The sequence below is a fragment of the Chiloscyllium plagiosum genome, chromosome 2 (genome assembly GCF_004010195.1).
Source record: "Chiloscyllium plagiosum isolate BGI_BamShark_2017 chromosome 2, ASM401019v2, whole genome shotgun sequence".
NCBI classification, from domain to species: domain Eukaryota; kingdom Metazoa; phylum Chordata; class Chondrichthyes; order Orectolobiformes; family Hemiscylliidae; genus Chiloscyllium; species Chiloscyllium plagiosum.
In genome coordinates, this window is record NC_057711.1 from 76,427,350 (window position 1) to 76,443,586 (window position 16,237).

Sequence of the window (16,237 nt, forward strand, 5' to 3'; positions counted from 1 at the left end):
GTAACCATGGTGATTTATTTGTTAAATGCGGATTATATTTGGACAGAATTCCAAGTGTGTAATTTTTTTTAAGATGTTATAGGCATCAAGGAGTATGGGGATAAGTGGAAATATGGCATTGAGATAGAAAATCAGCAATTATATTCGATAATGAAGCAGGCTCAAAGGGGTGAATAAGCTGCTACTCTGATTTTCTATTGTTGTAATGGGATTTTCTTTGGGTTTTTCAGAGTGAAGGAAGTATACAGTTGTGTGTTTGGCCTTTCATTTAGAAGGTCAAGGGGTTTTTTTTCCTTTTGACTGGGGGGAAATACCAACATCTGAGAGAAAAGCTTTTAGATTTCAGTTGTTGGTTGGTTCACAGAGCCAGTTGATTCTTTTTTGTCAATGTTTTGTCCCCCTACTGGGTAACACATTCAGTGCTGTGGAGCCTCCAGATGAAGCGCTGTTGTTGTGATCTGACCAGAATTTATACAGTTCTGTCTGTTACAGTGGGTGGTTCTATTTCTGGCTTTGTACTGTAGTGGTTTGTAGATAGGGTCTATTTCAACATCTTTGTTTATGGAATCAGTAGATGAATATCAGGCCTCCAGGAATTCCTGAGCTTGTCTTTGTTTTGCATATCCCAGAATGCAGTGCCATGAGGGAGAGCTGGTCATGGCGCCTTATTGCAAGCTGATGCCCATGTATTCTGGTGGTGGGTTTCCTATTTATAAATGTAATAGGATAAACATTACATTTATCCTATGTAATGTTTCTCAGTTGCTGCATGGTATTTTGTATGTCACATGCATCCTGAATGTTGTGTGAATAGGGTCCTTTGTCTTGGATAGTAGCTGGTGAAGTGTGGCTGTTCGTTTGTGTGCTGTCATTATTCCCAGAGTGCGTTAAGAGTCTAGTAGTCAGTTCTGAGAAGTTTCTAATATAGGGTAGGGTGGTCAGTTTTGGGGAGCACAGTGTCTTAGTGTTGTTTGTGTGCTAGGCATCAGTGGATGAAGCTGTTAGGGTATCTATTAGTGGAAGGACTTTGTATAGATGTTCTTTCTTGCAGAGCTCTGGGGCGTTGGAGTGTGTTATAGCTCATTTAAACAGTCTTGACACAGCTCTGCTTATGGACTTTGGGATGGTTACTGCTATAATTAAGAATCTGGTCTGAATGTGTAGCCTTTGTGCAGACTCTGATAAGGAATTCACCGTTGTTTCTTCATTGGGTTATTCTACGAGTATGTTTCAAGAATGGGAGTTGGTTGTCTTTCTCTTGTTCGCTGGTGAACTTGATCCTGGAGAATTTGCTATTAATAAGGTGGTGTGCTTGCTAACCAAGACAAGCTCAGGAATTCCTAGAGACCTGGTATTCATCCACTGGTGCCATAAACAAACATGCTGAAAAAGACCCCATCTGCTGCCCACTACAGTACAAAACCAGAAATAGAACCACCCACCGTGACTGACAGAACTGTATAAACTCTGGGCAGATCAAAACAACAGCACTTCATCCGGAGGCTCCACAGCACTGAAGATATCACCGAAGAATGGGATGAAACATTTGCAAAACAAAATAACCAGCTCGGCAAACTGACCAACAACCCATCTCTCAGATCTTCACAAAAATGTTTTTAGGATTCAATTTGGCAGTTTTGCAGAAGATGTGACTGAAGCTGGATGTGTAAAACTGTTGCTCCTGATGAGAGGATATGGTCTTGAATTGTGAAGAAATATGTTGCCTCAGTGTAAGCCATTTAGTTTGAATTTTCCAGACCAGAGTGTTTGGTTATGACCCTGAAGGCATTATTTGAAGCTAAGAAAGTTTAAACTCCAGTAGTATGAAGGCACCAGAAAGAGGCCACCTGATTCTTAAGAAGTTAAGGTAAATTAAGACTGTTAGAGGTGAAAGAAAAGGGAATTCTCTCTGGTTTCTGTACTAGAAAGGAATGCTTATGGAATTAAGGGCATGTATTTTACCAGGTAGTCCTAAATCTTTGAAATTGTTCTTGGGTAAATTATTTGCTTCACTCTGTTCTTTCTTAATTTGCAAGGTTTGTGAAGGTTTGTAGCTCAGGTTGAGGTTTAGGGTATAGGTTTGCTCGCTGAGCTGTAGGTTTGATATCCAGACGTTTCATTACCTGGCTAGGTAACATCATCAGTGGCGACCTCCAAGTGAAGTGAAGCTGTTGTCTCCTGCTTTCTAGTTATATCTTTCTCCTGGATGGGGTTTGTGGTGATGTCATTTCCTGTTCGTTTTCTGAGGGGTTGATAGATGGCATCTAGATCTATGTGTTTGTTTATGGCGTTGTGGTTGGAGTGCCAGGCCTCTAGGAATTCTCTGGCATGTCTTTGTTTAGCCTGTTCCAGGATAGATGTGTCGTCCCACTCAAAATGGTGGGTTTTTTCATCCATGTGTAGGGCTACGAGGGAGAGAGGGTCGTGTCTTTTTGTGGCTAGCTTAATTTCTTTTGCATAATGAATTTCTGATTTGGTATTGAAATTGAACCTTCAGCATTGCATGTTTGCTTCAATGAAAGACCACCTCATTAAAACAAAAGAACAATACAACACAGGGACAGGCCCTTCAGCCTTCCAAGCCTGCACAACCACATTTAGCCCTTCTCTACTTCACTTACAGGATCCCTCTATTCTCTTCCCATTTACGTATTTGTCCAGATGCATCTTGACTGCTGCTATTGTGTCTGCTTCCACCACTATCTCTGCAACATGTTCCAGGCACTCACCACCCTTTGTGTGAAAAACCTGCCTTTCATATTTCCTTTAAACTCCACTCCCCCACCTCTCTCACTTTGAACCTGTGTCCCCTAGTAATTAATCCCTCCACCCTGGGAGAAAGACTCATTTTCCACTCTATCCTTGCCATTCACAATCTCTTAAACTTTTATCAGCTTGCCCCTCATTCAACCTCCTGCATTCCAGTGAAAACTAATCCAGGTCTATTCAAACTTTCTTCATAGCTAAAATCACCCCCATCCCCCCATACCAGTCAACATCCAGGTAAACTTTTTCTGTACCCTCTCCAAAGCACCACATCCTGTTGGTAATGTGGTGACCAGAACTGTGTGCAATACCGTGGCCTAATTAAAGTTTCTATAAAGCTGCAGCATATCTTGCCTATCCTTATACCCAATGCTCCTGCCAATGAAGACAAGCATTCTATAGGTCATTTTCACTACCTTACCTACTTGTGCTGCCACCTTGAGTGATCTATGGACCTGCACACCCACACCCCTCTACAGATCAATACTACTAAGAGTTTTGCCATTCACTATATAATTTTTCACCTGTACTTGACCTTCCAAACTACATCACATCACATCTGTCAGGATTAAAATCCATCTGCTATTTCTTTGCCTATGCCTCCAACTAATCTATATCCTGCTGTATCCTCTGATAATCCTCCTCACTATCCACGGCTCCACCAATCTTTGTATCATTCACAAACTTACTAAGTAGACCAACTATGTTTTCCTCCAAATCATTTATGTAGATCATGAACTTCGGAGGTCCCAGCACTGATCCCTGTGGAATATTACCAGTCACTGCCCTCAATTCCAAAAAGCATTCTTCCAACACTACTCTCTGTCTCCTATGACTAAACCAGTTCTATATCTATGTTGCCTGCTCATCCTTGATACCATGTGACTTCACCTTTTGTACCAGTCTGCCACGAGGAACCTTGTCAAAGGCTTTACTGAAGTTCATATAGACAACAACTGCTTTTCCCTCCATCATCTTCACCACCTCAAAAAACTCAATCAAGTTAGTGAGGCCCAAACTCCCCCCTTATAAAACCATGCTGTCTACCTTTAATGAGTCCATTTGCTTAGAAATCGGTATAGGTCTTGTCCCTGAGAATCTTTTCTGATAATTTCCCTATCGCTGACGTGATACTCGCAGGTTTGTAATTCCCAGGATTATCCTTGCTATCCTCCTTCTTAAACAGTGGGACAGCATTGGCTATTCTCCAGTCCTCTGGGACCTCACCTGTGGCCAGAGAGGATACACCGATGTCTGTCAGTGCTCCAGCAATTTGTTCTCTCGCATCCCTCAGGATCTCATCAGGACCCTGGACGAATTTGCCTTAATACTTTGTAAGACGCACAACACCTTCCTTTTTAATGGCGAATTGGCTTAGAAACTCAATATTTCCTTCCCTGAGATCATCCTCCATCAGTTTCTTCTCTTTGGCAAATACCAACGCACAGTATTCTTTTCGGATCTCACCTACCTCTTGCTCCACACGTAGATTCCCTCTTTTGTCGTTGAGTGGGCTCACAAAAAGCCTTGGGATTCTCCTTAATCCTGTTTGCTAATGACTTTTCATTACCTATTTTAGCCCTTCTAATTCCTTGCTTAATATTCTTTCCTACTTTTCTTTTATACTTCAAAGGCTTCGGCAGTACCCATCCTCTGAGATATTACGTATGCTTCCTTTTTCTTTCTGATCAAGATTGTAACATCTCCGGTCATCCAATGTTCATGAAACTTGTCGTACCTATCCTTCATTCTCGCAGGAACGTGCCACTCCTGAACTCATCATATGCTGTTTGAAATATTCCCACATGTTCAATGTAGATTTACCCTCAAACAGCTGTCTGCAATCAAAATTCTCCAGTTCCTGCCTAATATCGTTCTAGTTCACCTTCCCCCAATTTAAGACCTTCACCCAGGGACTGCTGTTATCCCTGTCCATGAGTATCTTTAAACTCATGGTGTTATGGTCACTACTCCTGAAATGCTCCCCCACAAAAATTTTCACTCATCTAGTAGGGCTCATTTCCCAAAACTAGATCCAGTGTAATCCCTTTCCTGGTTCGATTGTTTTCATATTGTGTCTAGAATCCCTCCCAAATGGCCCTTACAAATTCTGCCCCATCCAAGCCCCGAGCATGTTCTGAATCGCAGTCAATAGAGGGGAAGTTAAAATCACTTATCACAAAAGCCCTGCTGTTTTTGCATCTTTCCAAAATCTGTATCTATTCTCTCCTCTATCTCCTGGTTGTTGGAAGGTCTGTAGTATACCCCCAGCATTATGATTTCACCTTTCCTACTTCTGAGTTCTACCCATATTATCTCGCTGTACGGGTCCTCTGTCCTCCCTCAATACAGTTGGAATATTCCTTTACTGGTAGTGCAACTTCCCCAAACTCTTTTGCCTCCCTTTTTATCACACCTGAAACACTTAAAATCTGGGACATTCAGCTGCCAGTCCTGTCCCTCTTCCAGCCATCGCAATAAGGTCATACTTCCAAGTACTAACCAAAGCTCTAAGTTCATCTACTTTGCCTATTATACCTCTTGCATTGAAACACATGCATTTCAGACTACCTGCCCTGCTCTCTTCAGCAGCGTTTCCCTGCCTGTTCTTGTTGTTCTTGCCTTGGTTTCTAATTCTCCCTCAATTTCTGCATCTACCGCCCTTCTCTGGTTCCCATCCCCCTGCCACAATAATTTAAACTCTCCCTAACCACTCTATCAAGTATCCCCCACCAAGGACATCAGTCGCGGTCCTGTCCAAATGTATCCAGTCCAGTTTGTATAGATCCCATGTCGCACAGATCTGAAACCCTCCCCCTTGCATCATATTTTCGGCCATACGTTCATCATGTATATCCTGCTGTTTCTACTCTGACTAGCTCGTGGCACTGATAGTAATCCTAAGATAACCTTTTTGAGGTTCTACATTTCAATTTTCTTCCAAGATCTTTATATCCTGCTTTTAGGAATTACTCTTTTTTTAATGTGTACTACAACCACTGGCTCTTCACCCTCCCCCTCCAGAATATCCTGCAACTGCTCCAAGACATCTAGGATCCTACCACCAGGGAGGGAACACACCATCCTGCACTCTTGTTTACGGCCACAGAAACATCCAGCTATTCCCCTTGCGATTGAATCCCCTATAACCAGAGCATTTCTATGCCTTATCTCTCCCTCCCTCTGCAGGAGAGCCAACCATGTGCCATGAATTTTACTGGAGTATCGGAAGCTGAGGGATGACCTTTTAGAAGTTTATAAAATCATGAGCGGCTTGGATAGGGTGAATGTCCAAGGATTTTTCCCCTGTGTAGGAGGGTCCAAAACTAGAGGGCATAGGTTTAAGGTGAGACGGGCAAGATTTAAAAGGGACTTGAGAGGGGGCAACTTTTTCAGTCTAAGGGTGCTGCGTGTATGGAATGAGCTGCCAGAGGAAATAGTGGAGGCTGGTATAATTACAACATTTAAAAGACATCTGGATGGGCATATGAACAGGAAGGGTTTAGAGGAGTATGAGCCAAATGCTGGCAAATTTAGGATATCTGGTAAGCATAGATGAGTTGAACCGAAGAGTCTGTTTCCATGCTGTACATTTCTATGGCTCTGAGTTATTTCAGATATTATCTTTGCCTCAGCACTGATTCCTGTGTGACATGTGGATGAATCCCAGGTTCCAAATAAATGTGCTTTATTCAATCTTTTCTGTTCAGTTACACCAGACTGCAGTGTGAAGATAACTACATCATTTCGTGAATGCAATTTCAGAATAGATGTTAGTAAACCTGATAAAGTGAATAAATAAATTTCCAAAACATTTTAAACTTGGACCCTATTTTAATTTCTCTTCAAAGAACCTGTGCTAAATTCACATTAGAGAACTGTGGTTAGAGCTCTGAGCAAAACGGTTTCCTGTTTGCAGGAGAAAACCGTTGTTCCTCTCATGGTGATGGCTATTGTCTGTTTTCTTAAAATACTTTTTCTTCTCCCTTTGCTTGCTATAGTGCTGAAGTATTTGTTCCATATTGACCATTTAGAAACGTTCCTTGTCCTCTGAACTACATCTTCGTGAAGTAAATACTTTTATCACACTTTGAAATGCACAAATTTGAAAATCCCCTGACTGGGATTGTGGAGTGAAAATTGTTTGAAAATTAGTATGTAACATTTAATATGTGCTCATTTTGTGGAAAATGTCCGATAAACAATCCATCAAACGTGCAGATATAAATAGACAAAGGTGGACTGAAATTGCAGTCAAATCCTCATCTGATTAAATAGTATGTCCAACATTGACAAAGCACCATTATATTTCAAACCTTGATTCAAATCTCTGAACTAGAGGATTAGACATATGTTTTCTGTTTTCAAGTTGTCACTAAGCGAGTGTCTTTTTAGTAATGATCGGACTTCTCAATTTGAGTCTGAGGGTTTACTTCCCAAACCATTTTCTACAGTGACACCATTTTGAGGCTTGACGATTATGACAACTCTTGATGAGTGGGAGGGAAGAGGAAAAAGTCTTTGCTGCAAGGTGACATTGTATGTGGGGAAGAGGGGCATGATGGTGATCAGTCTATGATGTGACCCCAGTCAGGGTCCTTTCCCCACTTTGGGAAGCCCTGATTTACTGCAACAGTAATTGTTTTTCTTTTCTGTGTTACAGGTCCAGGCCAAGAGTCCTGTACACAATGTGCTACAGATTACTACCTGGAGGAGTGGAGATGTGTGTTGAGTTGTAGTCTTGGCTACTATATAGATCAGGCATCTGAACGTGGCGAAAAAATATGCAGGAGGCAAGTTGTGATTTTAGAAAACGAAATTAAGAATGACAGAATGTATTTTGCAATTTCATTCATGTTGCCAAGCATTATTAAACCATGCCAATCCATAGCTTATTCACCACCTGCCCATTGTTGAGGGGACATGTTGAATTATTACCAAAACATGTGGTGGTGTTTTTCAAATTTATTTTTGATGATGGCTAATTTTTTTGTTTGCTGCACTTTTTGAAGGCCAGCATTGTTAAACCTCTGAGGATTTAGCAGTGAGCTAATTTCTCTATTTTATTCTAAAGTATACCCTTTTACTCAAAAGCACTAACTGGTTTTGCTGAAAAATCCAAGTTAATTGTTCAACCGTTAATATATTCCTTCTCTTTACTTAAACAATTTTCTTTAAATTTGCAATTATGTAAAACCTTTCTCAACCATGGAATGTCCCAAAACATTTTGTCTAGAAGTATTTCTGAAATATAGGCATTGTTGCAATGTAGGGAAAACATTCAAACGATTGAATGAAAATGTTATGTATTTGATTTTTTTATTTAACTTTCTAGTTCTAATATGGATTTTGCTGTGTTCCACTTTTCTATTTTCTCATATTTAAACTATTCAAACAAAATCATAGAGTTTATACAGCACAAAAGGAAACCATTCAGCCTGTTATGGCTCTGTCTGTCGACAAGAACAATTTAGGTAATGCCACTTTCCTACCTTCATCTGTAGCCCTACAATTGTTTGGTCTCCAGGATATATTCCAAGTCTCTTTTGGAAGCCACAATTTGAATGTGCCTCCGCCAAACTCTTGGGTGGTACTTTGTAAATCCTAAGTAGTCAGTATTTAAAAAACACAGCTTTTTTTCCAGACACTGGTCCTTGTTCTACCAATCATCATAATGCTTCTCAATTGCTCTATCCATAGGAATAGGTTCTCTCCATTGCACTGTCCAGACCCCTTATGATTTAGAATGTCTGTCTCACATCTCCTTTCAATTTAGCCTTCTGCAAAGAATATGGCTGCGATCTCTTTAACCGAACTATCTATTGAACTGAAGTTCCTCATTAATGGAACCATGTCTCTGAATCTTACCTTATCCTTTCTAATACCATACATCCTTCATAAAGTGCTTTTTCCAGAAATGAACTCCATATTCCATTTGGGGCCAAACCAGCATTTTAAACAGTTTTATTATAACTTCCTTGAATGTATATTCCATGCTTGTATTTATGAAACAAAGAATCAAGCTGCCCTGGCACCTTCAATGATTTGTGTGCACCAGTTCCACTGCTTCTGCTCTCCTTTATTCTACTCTCGCGCGCTGTCTCTCTCTCTCTCTCTCAAGTTCCCCTCTAAGCCACGCAACGTCCTGACTTGAAACTGTATTGCCGTTCCTTCACTACTGCCGGTTCAAAGGCCTAGAACTCCTTTACTAACAGCACTGAGAACACACATACTCCCCAAGGAGTCCGTTTACTGCCGCCTTCTCCAAAGATAGTCACAGATGGGCAATAAATACTGGTCTAGCTAACAGTGCCCCACCCTATTAATTAATTCTGCATAATTAAATTTAATCTGCCACTTGTCTGACATTCCAGCCCTGGTGGCTGGATGCCCTTTTCAAGTTTTAACCTTTATCCTTCACGTAGTTTGCAATATTAGCACATTTTGTCAGCTGCAGATTTTGGTAAACAGCCATATACTGGCAATAGTTTGGAATGACCTCACCAAAGAGCTAACACAAATAATGGGCCAAGTGCCCTCATTTTTCTGTAACTATCCATCATCCTTTTTGTACAACCCAAAGTGTTAATGGAGTAAAACATAGGAAACATGAGAGGGAAACCTTCCTGTTACTCAGGAAGGGATGTACAACCCAGTCAGATATCTGATGCCACTGTCCCTTGTTAATTCAGAAAGGTCCCACAGCACCAAGAGCTGGCTCCTGTAGACTACTCACTTAACATTATGAATGTCAGTGGGTTCAACAGATGCAATCATAACATAAACACTAGAACTGCAACCTTGTAGATTTTGGGAGCCTGTTGGTTCAGGTGCTAAATACTTTGTAATCTGTCCTCCCAAAATATGATGATGCAGAAACAGGTTTTCATTTCAGATTTCGGATCAGCAATTACCTTCCATTGAAAAGTCACTTCCTGTCTCCCTGTATTTATTTTGTTTGTATTTACGAAGATATTTATGGGACTTTGGAACAAAATGTATTTTTTTTTTCCCAAGGTGTGATGCAAGCTGTTTAACTTGTGCTGGCCAGGGAGAAAGAAACTGCAGTACCTGTCCAAGTGGGTATAACCTCGAGGGGGGAGTCTGTGTGGTCGGTACTGTTTGCAAAGATGGTGAGTACTGTTGTTTTTGCTTTTGGCTTAAACTCTGCTCATGAGAGGAAGAGAAAATCAGTTCATTTGGCAGCATGAATGTTATTTGACAGCCTCTAACTGAATTCAGCTTCTATTTTATTTGTCAGTAAAAGTTCTAAGTTTTGGGTTTTAGCTGACACTGCAAAGCATAAGGTACTGTTCAATCACCTGTCAAGAAATGGTTTTGGTATTTGAAAATGGCATGTGGTTTTGATTTGTACTACTTGACTGCAAATTACTACTCCCACTAATTTCCTTTATCTATTTAATGATGTGCTGTTTTGATACAGACTGGTGGTTGTCCAGTCACTTGCCCAAAGGCCAGTCTTTCTGCATGTGCCCATAGAATGAGCCATAACAGAAGCCCATCCGTTTTCATTCAGATTACCATGCTGATTTGTAAGGCATACATGAAATATCGGAGAAAAACAAATTAATGATTCAGTGAATAAATGCTTAATTAGCAAGGCATATAGGCATAGCATACTTGAACAGGTTGATTCAAAATATGTAGACTCAGTTCAGAGTATATTTTTTATTTAACTGATTACAGCAGAGGTGCTGTTAGGTGAACTGCACTTTGCTTCAGACTCCAGGGTGCAAACATAGTTAGGGATATTGCTGTCTGATTACCCTTATTGCAGAAAGTGTGAATGTGAGGTGAGGATAGTAATTTTCAATTATTAGCAGGGTGTAGTCAACTGCCAGAATCGCATGGGTTGCCTGAATATTGTGTTTTAGATGGGAATATTTGAGTTATGCTAAATGGCGAATTATTGAATATGTATCTTCTTTCTGCATGCTTTGTATTCTGAAATGGTCTTATTAAAAGACAATATTTTTGGAAAATTTTATGGTGAAAAATTATGTGCTGGAGAAGCAATCATTTCTACTGGTTTGGGAAGGTCTTGGATTTCTGTCAGTTTACAGTCCAAAAACAAATCAGCAAAATAATTTCCTTGATAGAATTAAGCAGCCTGCAGGTGAAATATTCAAAGGTCTTTCAAATGAATGTCAGAATATATTTTTATAATGAACATAGAAGACATTGCATCTCCATCAGTAGTTATTCTTTATTTTAAATTGTCACTCATGTATCATTTTTAGTGTATACTATGGAGGATTTGATCTATTGCAATTGCAAACATAGATTTTTTTATTTTATGCCAATTTTTCTAGATTCCTATTTTGCTTTCTTTAATATGATTAAACAGTTCTTTTGTCTGTGGTTTTAATTCACTTTCATGATGTTTGAAACAACTGTTTTCTAATGTCTTCCTGTTTGATCTTTTTTCTCTTCAAAATGGAATAAAATCAATTCCTGTTTGAAAAAAAATGACGACTTACTTCCTGTCGGACGCAATTGCTTCTGATGAACAAAAAAAATTGTTCTGTCAACCTCTTGACTGATTTCTTCTGCCCTGTCTGAAAATCACCTACTTCGTTCCTCTGCTTCCAACTCCCCTCCACCTTCAAACTTCTGTCTCTGTGATCCCGATCTCTGGAAAGCAACGGAAGAATCGTGGGCCGAGGGAAGTTTCTGCGTCCTCGTGAAAAAGAACAGTCTTTGCCAACGAAAAGTGCTTCAACAACTGTGTTGCAGAACATGTTCACTTAAAGGTTGAACAGATGACCACAGGGTTTCCCCCTCCTTTGCTCCTGTATGCACACATGTAAATTCTTTTAATATTAAAAAATAGAAAGCCACCCTTTCTCCTCCTTCAAGCAGGTGGTGAACTGTGTGACAGAACTTTTATTGGTGAAGCAATTACAACAGACCTACCTTTCACTTCAGGTGTTTACTGTCTGACATCTGGAATAACTAACTTGTCAGTATTTTACTTTTATGACCAAAGTGTGTAATGCCAAACTTTGTATTTGAAAATGAGATATGATTTTCTCTCCATCTCCCACTATCAGACCTCTTCTCCCCCCCCCCCCCCCACACACACACACACACAATCCCGATACCCCCAAGTTGAGGATTTACTTTTCGGAAAGATTTTCTTTCCTGGTTATTTTTGTACAATATTGAAAAGTTTACATGATTCCAACATTGGAAGGTTAGTAAATTAATTGGTGTTTACATTTAAAAATGAATACTTGGAGAAATTCAAACCCCGACAAATACCAATATTGGGTGATTCCAGTTTAGTATGGACAGGTATGTAGGCGAGAAATTATATGCATCTTTCTAGCTGGGAAAAAACAAACTGCTAATCTGCATGTTCATATTAAACCTCTTCTGCAATTGTAACTTACAAAGTTCAGTCTATTTAAACTTTTAATCAATATTAACTAACCACCTGACGCTTTCAATATATTGGCCCTGGCTTGTATGATGCCGATGATCATGCTGTTGTCAGTGATGGAAAATGCTGAGATTCATATCAATGTTCATGGTAATGATTGTCGCAGAATGTTTTCAAAAGCAGAACAGACGGCAGTTCATGAAGCAATCTCCCCTTTTGCTCTGCAAATGAGTTGGCACTCAATAATCATGTCATTAAAGCAAAACCTTGTAATGTCTTTCTGGCTTGCAAGTACTTACAAATTAATCTGCATTCCACTAATATTCTTTGTTCCTTTAAAGCTTGATTTACTTCTCTCTTCTCTAAACATATTTGTGTTTGCTCTGCTCTGGTGTGTTCAGCATTTTAAGTACTGGAAGTTTCTACTTTTCTGGAATTTTAGATCTTACCATTTCAATAATTTAGGATTACTTCCATTTTTGATTACCAAAGTCAGCAGTAACATGAAAGTACGTGCTCAAAATGTGATTTGAGCACAGATTTGGGTGAAAAGAAATTCTGACCTAGTTTTATATAAACCAAAATTTGTTCAAATTGAACTGCGATAAGCTGATTCAGGTAATCTTAAGTCTAACCCTATCTTTCTGTGCAGTTAAACACCTGCACAGATTGGTATTTTACTGCCAGAAAGATTGCACATTTCAAATTCTTTATGATCTTCCGTTGTCATGCCACTCACACCTATCTAGATCTCTGGGCTTTAGACTCTGTTAATATGGTCAGTAAAGTGGACTGATGAGCATGGTGAACAGGTTGTCAGACATGTCGGCTAAGATGGAAAAAAAAATTCAAGTTCTCAGGTGCATTGCGCATATGGCGTGGCTCGTTAGCTTTGGGCTGAAATAAATTAAATAGCATGTTTGTGTGCATTTACAAGAAAACCTATCACTTCAGATTTTGACTGTAGAAATAGGCCAGCTAAATTTAATGTGCAACACAGTATGTTGCACTAATGGTGCTTGGAACATATGGTGACCTGTGTAAGTGTGACTGCAGCTCATCTTCAGGGGAATTTGCTTCCTTTTTAAGGTACAGGGAAAGAAAGCCCAGTAATGAGAGCTTGGGCTTCTAAACAAATACGATCTCATTGGCTGGTGAAGCATAAGGTTCTACCTCGCAGCGCACTCTCTTCTACCATATTCAAATTCAACTTAAATCTTTGAATGACAGCATCATAGGTGTTGGAAAAGCTCCTTTTATCTTAAGGGAGTTGTGTTATCAGAAATTTGTGGTGTACAGGACAAACTCTAGCTAAGACAATGGAACAAATTGCCGTTTTGTATGCTGTGGGCATGGAGACCTCTTTGTTCAAGGGCAGTGAGTGCTTGCCTTTATTGATATTTGCTGTTTTTGTTGATTTTCAAATGTTTTTGAAAGGATTGGTTTATGGCAAGACTAGAAGAGGAAATTCACAATGAATTCGGAAAGCAACCCCACTTTTTTTTTCTTTTCCTTGTTCTCCCTACTACAGCCCTCCCATAATGGTGCTGATTTTTAATTTGACTAATGATGGTGTAGTTTTCCTAATTCATTGCACTAAATGTTTTCTAATTTCTTACACTTATGTCTGCAGTGATTTTGAAATTGTGCTTGCCCTAATCCAATTTATTATTACACACTCATCACATGTACCGTACCCAACAAAAATCTGAGCTCTCAAGATCCTTTTTTTAACCCCCTTGCCACTTCCAGTGTGCGGATTGTATGATGAAACCCATTTAATTGGACCAAGGCTTTGACAGTGCATGATAGAATGCTGCTTCCCCCGATCCTTCACAACAAATGTGGAGCAAGCATATTCCCACATTGCACTGAGCTATTGGTTATCATTGTTGGATTAAAGGGACCCTCCCTTTTTGCTTATCATTCTTCGAAGTTGATATTTAATGAGAAAGAAATGGAAATTTCCTCCAATTGATCCTTTTATTATATGTGCATTAGCTCCACTATTTAAATACTGCCTTGGTCTCATGGTTTTTAATTAAATTTTAACTTGGTCTGATTTGCTTAAACTTAAGTAAAATGTGTATTCACTATAATGGAAATGGATTGTAAAGATTTTGTCAAATGCTAGCAAAAACAAAACACTATTATGATAAAACAGGCTATAATCTAGTTTACATTTAGCATAGTGTCATTGAATTCAAGATCACGTTTACTGATGGTTACTGTACATGTGTAAAATGCTCAGTCATTATGTGTAAAATATTGTAGTCCTGTTGTATTGGATAATGCCAAAATCAGTAATTCCATATTTTATTTTTGCTATTAAATTAACCTTTAATTTCATATTTCAGTCTTGAATAAATCTTGTTAAAAGTCTTGTTTAGAATATCACTGTGTGCAAAAGAGCTTTCTATGTTTTAAAAATATGTAGTTTGATAGTTTTAACTGTAAAATTAAAGCGGCATTAAAATCAGTTCAATAAAGTTTAAAAAGTGTTTTATATACAAATATTGTATTTGTGCTATTATTTGGTGAGGAAGCAAAATATATGGAATCATTATTATTAGACAGTAGACAATAATTTCCCTACATTTAAGTGGTTTCTCAGAAGCTACTGGAGAAATGTAATTCAGAAACTGACTGTGCACCAGTTAGGAATATCAATCAACGGATAGGAAAGCTGAGTGAACAGACAAATAAAACTGAAAGACAAGCAAAAATTGCAGGGCGATCTCAATGGGTCTGGCAGCATTGTGCAGAGAAAGCAGAGTTGATGCCTTCAGAAGGACCACCGGAGTTGGAATGTTAGCTATGCTTTCTCTTCACAGATGCAGCTAAATCTGTTGAGTTCCTCCAACAATCGGTTTTAGTTTCAGATTACCAACATCTGCAATTCTTTGTTTTGTTTTATGTGAATAATACTCACCAGTTTGCTATTCCAATAAATGTCCCACTATGTCTTACAGAAAGAGTCAGACAACTTGATGTCTGTAACTGTGCCCTGTTATAGAACAGAAAGCTCATCATCTCAAGAGCATTCATTAATTAAGCAAAAGCTGTTAATAGCCTGACATACTGCTTGCCATTAGATATAAGCTTGCATTAATGACTGTTTTCTATTTGTGCCTTGAATTTTGTTTTTGAGTTTGTGTTAAAATAGAAAAATTTAACACTTTTTGTGGTGGTAAGGTTTGGATAGCACTGGCTGGAGGTAAGGTTGGAATACACGAAAGCTTGATGACCAGCCATTTCCTTTCCATGGACACCAAGTCCAGTTGTGCCACTACATTGATGCCCAACAATTCAGCGCAGGCGCAGTGTGGACCTTGGGACTACTGTTACAGGACTAGGTTCCACATCTCTCAGTGCATCTGTATACAGATTGTCAGCTCACCTAACTTAGAGTAAAAATATCATGTTGACCTTGTGTTAAAATTTTCAGTAACACTTCAGAATATATTTCTTTTTTTAACAACCTTCAATGAGGCATTGCCTGGGTTCGATTCCAGCCTCTGGCGACTGTGCAAGCTCTACACACGCTCTCCGAGTGTGTGCATGGGTTTCCTTCGGGTACTCCGATTTCCTCCCACAGTCCAAAGATGTGCAGGTTAGGTGAATTGGCTGTAGATTAGGTGCATTCATCTGAGGTAAATATAACATATGGGGAATTGGTCTGGGTGGTTACTCTTCGAGGGGTTTGGTGTGGACTTGGTAAGTCAAGGGGCCTGTTTCCACACTGTACGGAATCTATAAATAAAAACTGAGCTGAAATAACACTGAACTAGTACAATACAGTTGATCTGTTGGAAATTTGTATCTCAAAACTTAATCAACAAATGAAACATCAGTACCTGTTCAACATCTGTGATGCACAAAATAATTTCAAGTATTTGAAATGTTAGTGATGTGTTGAAGTCGACTTCAAAAATTCAATATGTGCGGCAGGGACTGGAGGAAGAATTTAAAGAGCTACTAATAGATTTCCTGTGGCGCTCGTAGCTAATTTGAATAGAATACTGTCATTATAGGACTGACCTAATGTAATTTCTAACCTTGTTT

General features: G+C 39.2%; 1 protein-coding gene across 5 annotated transcripts in view; it reads left to right on the plus strand.

Annotated features, from left to right (window-relative positions):
- Nucleotides 1-16,237, plus strand: part of pcsk5b (proprotein convertase subtilisin/kexin type 5b) — a 363,949-nt gene that overhangs the window by 224,241 nt on the left and 123,471 nt on the right. For 2 of the 5 annotated variants that reach the window (XM_043712341.1, XM_043712351.1), the window contains exons 19-20: nt 7,430-7,559; nt 9,784-9,899. In XM_043712341.1, coding sequence (XP_043568276.1) covers nt 7,430-7,559; nt 9,784-9,899 — 246 coding nt within the window. The other 3 variants (XM_043712379.1, XM_043712369.1, XM_043712361.1) reach the window with 3 other exon arrangements.